The sequence below is a fragment of the Myotis davidii genome, unplaced genomic scaffold, assembly GCF_000327345.1.
Source record: "Myotis davidii unplaced genomic scaffold, ASM32734v1 scaffold38, whole genome shotgun sequence".
Lineage (NCBI taxonomy): Eukaryota > Metazoa > Chordata > Mammalia > Chiroptera > Vespertilionidae > Myotis > Myotis davidii.
In genome coordinates this window covers 1,875,125-1,878,340 of record NW_006291383.1, presented here as the reverse complement: position 1 = coordinate 1,878,340, position 3,216 = coordinate 1,875,125, and the positions used below count along the sequence as shown (strand labels likewise).

The following is a 3,216-nucleotide window of genomic DNA, read 5'->3' as shown; positions in this document are numbered from 1 at the left end:
ACAGAAAGTCAATTTGGTCACCTTCCTCATGCACATCGTCCTACTGCTCCTGGGGCTTCCCCACTGTGCCCCAGGCGCCCAAGCCGAGAGCTACATCCCAGGGGCCTCTTTTCTTTCTTTTTTTTTTTTATAAAAAAAAAGTATATTTGTATTGACTTCAGAAAGGAACGGAGAGGGAGAGAGAGCTAGAAATATCAATGATAAGAGAGAATCATTGATCAGCTGCTTCCTGCATGCCCCACACTGGGGATCAAGCCTGCAACCTGGACATATGTCCTTGATCGGAATCGAACCCAGGACCTTTCAGTCTGTCTGACACTCTATCCACTGAGCCAAATTGTCTAGGGTTCAAATCTACATCTTTCTATTTATATGAATATTTAACAGGATTCCTAAAAAATACTAGTTTTTAAAAATTTGGTACTCATATCAACATATTTGTGTATTTCTAGGTTAATCCACGGGCACTGTTGTTTGGTCATACAGCTTCAATCACCTGTTTGTCTAAAGCTTGTGCTTCTAGTGACAAACAGTATATTGTGAGTGCTTCTGAATGTGGGTAAGCATTTTCTTATTAACTATTTTCCTCATGAGACTTTATTGCAAACAGTACCAGTGTATTCGTAACTAGGGAACATGTTTTGTTTTGTTTTTTGTAGTATCTTTTAAATAAATGTTCCAATTATCTAAATTTGAAGATATTTAAAAATGTAGTTTTAAAATGTGCATTTTAATCTTTTTTTTTGTTTTAAGTATATTTTTATTGATTTCAAAGAGGAAGGGAGAAGGAGAGAGAGAGAGATAGAAACATCAATGACGAGAGAGAATCATTGGTTGGCTGCCTCTTGCATACCCCACCCTGGGGATCGAGCCATGACCTCCTGGTTCATAGGTTGATGCTCAACCTTGAGCCACTCCGGCCGGGTGCATTTCACCTTTATTAATGACTTTTCTAATACCTGTATTATAATTTATTATTATGTCTTTGCCTTGCTTTTGAATACCATACCTCAGAATACCATACAAGTTAAAGCTGAGCAGTAATCCCCATGGCATTGGCATTGAGTTGGTGGACAACTTTGAGAGTTTTAAAAACCCTGATGATGCTAGGCTGGCACAAATTTGGAAGATGAAGCCAACTTCATCTTGGAAGATGATGTAGAAGTTCATACAGTTATATTAACGTATGTTAATACACTAGTGTAACCATATATATTCCTAATCTCAGAATATAGCTTGCTTTTGGAGAGATAGGTCATTGAACAGTAGTTGTAGGGTTCAGAGTGTACGAATGTTTTAAAACTTTTTTGGCAGTTAGAAAATTGTATATTTACATAACATGTTATTGAAGAGAGTTGGGGAACTGGAAGAGAATTATTTAAGAAGTTATCTTCTCCACCCTCCTCATAATTCTATGAATTTGAAAAGGACCTTGTGTGAAAAGAGGCAGCATCAGGTAAAAATATAGTACCTTTTGGTCAATTAAATAACTCACTTTAGAATACATACTCTAAATAGATGGAGCTTTTTTGAAATATTGTTTCATACTATGTGAAATATAGGAAAGGGCATTTCAAAGAAAACCCTAATAATATCAGGATCATTGCATTTTATTAATGTTCTTTTCTGTTAAATAAATCTTAAGTTTATTTCTTTAAAAGATAAGGCGCTGACATTTTTGATTTTGAATGTTGTATCTTTTAGTTTGACATACGCTTTTCTGTTTGTATTTATTCAGTAAAACTTGTGTAATAAATATAGAATCAAAACTGGAATATTACATTTAATTTGAAAAGGTTTGGAATTCAGTTAACGTTTTTATTTGTTTTTCTGCAGTGCTAAATTTTCTAGCTATGTTTATAACCATCTCAGTGATGTAAGCTAGAAGGTTATTTCTTGTTTTTGTCGCTTGCCCCTCATATATCCCTCGGGGCTCTGCTCTGCTTTGTTATTATCCTAACTCTGAGGTTGAGGTTGAGGGAGCAACCACTGTCTGAAGCAGCCAGAGGAGAAAAGAGTTCTGGAGGGCTTTGCATGGGTTCTGGCCAGAGCTACTCACAGTGCTCCACCAACCAAAGGGAGCCGGGCGGTGCAGTAGTTCTACCATCTGCCCAGAAAGAATGTGGATGAAGGTGAGGGTGGGCAAGCTGGAAAGGAGGTTGGGATGGTGAGTGGGAGGAACAGAATTTTTGATGAAGAGCAATAATGACTATACACTACTTTTTCTGAACTAGGCCAGTTTTAATGGGAGATGAGTTTTAAACCACTGTGACAAAGCTGAACGGTGCTTTTACAAATCCAATTAAAGCTAGCTATTATTTGTCTTATAGAGAGATGTGTCTCTGGGATGTGAGTGATGGCAGATGTATTGAATTTACAAAACTAGCCTGCACACATACTGGCATACAGGTGCGTATCTATTTCTGTAAACTGCCTAAGTCAGCACAATTATTACAGGCATACAATTAAAAGCGTTCTTTAAACATTGACCTATATTTTTATATGAAAAATGGGTGGAGATGACAGGAAGACTAGAATTTGTAAAATTATTCCTTATGTGATGGTATAGTGGGGGAGAGACTAATGGGGAAAGGTATAAACCAGCAGTTCTCAACCTGTGGGTCGCGAACAATGAAAATACATCCTGCATATCAGATATTTACATGACGATTCATAACAGTAGCAAAATTACAGTTATGAAGTAGCAACGAAAATAATTTTATGGTTGGGGGTCACCACAACATGAGGAACTGTATTAAAGGGTCGTGGCATTAGGGAGGTTGAGAACCACTGGCCCTGTAAACTAAGCCAGGTCGCAGCATTAGGGAGGTTGAGAACCACTGGCACAGTAAACTAAGCCGATTGGCACTACTGCTCTGCTCCTTCTGGCTCTCCTGGCTACCCAAGTGGGAGCTGGATGGGTAGCATGTTCTCTAGATCCCAAATAAGGGAATTCGTTCTTGCTGCTGCCTTTATGGTTCCATTCATGATTGACACAAATTGACCCACTTTACGGGCCATATAATTTTCATTGTTTGTGTAGCTGGTCCTTAGTACGTTTTTTGACTTTCCAACTCTGTAGAGGAAATGACCATTTCATATTCCTGGCTTACACAGGAATGTACTGTTTCCAATCTACAATCCTAGTATTCTTTCTTACTGTTTCATAATTGTCAGGTTCTTTGTGCTTCTACTTACTCATTATTTACTGTGTTG

The 3,216-nt window shown here is 37.9% G+C and overlaps 1 protein-coding gene across 6 annotated transcripts in view; it reads left to right on the top strand.

Annotated features, from left to right (window-relative positions):
• WDR7 (WD repeat domain 7) overlaps positions 1-3,216 on the top strand; it is a 288,252-nt gene that overhangs the window by 26,701 nt on the left and 258,335 nt on the right. For all 6 annotated transcript variants that reach the window (XM_006764456.2, XM_006764458.2, XM_006764460.2 and 3 more), the window contains 2 exons: positions 453-559; positions 2,331-2,409. In XM_006764456.2, the coding sequence (XP_006764519.1) occupies positions 453-559; positions 2,331-2,409 (186 nt within the window). The remainder of the gene's footprint in view (positions 1-452; positions 560-2,330; positions 2,410-3,216) is intronic.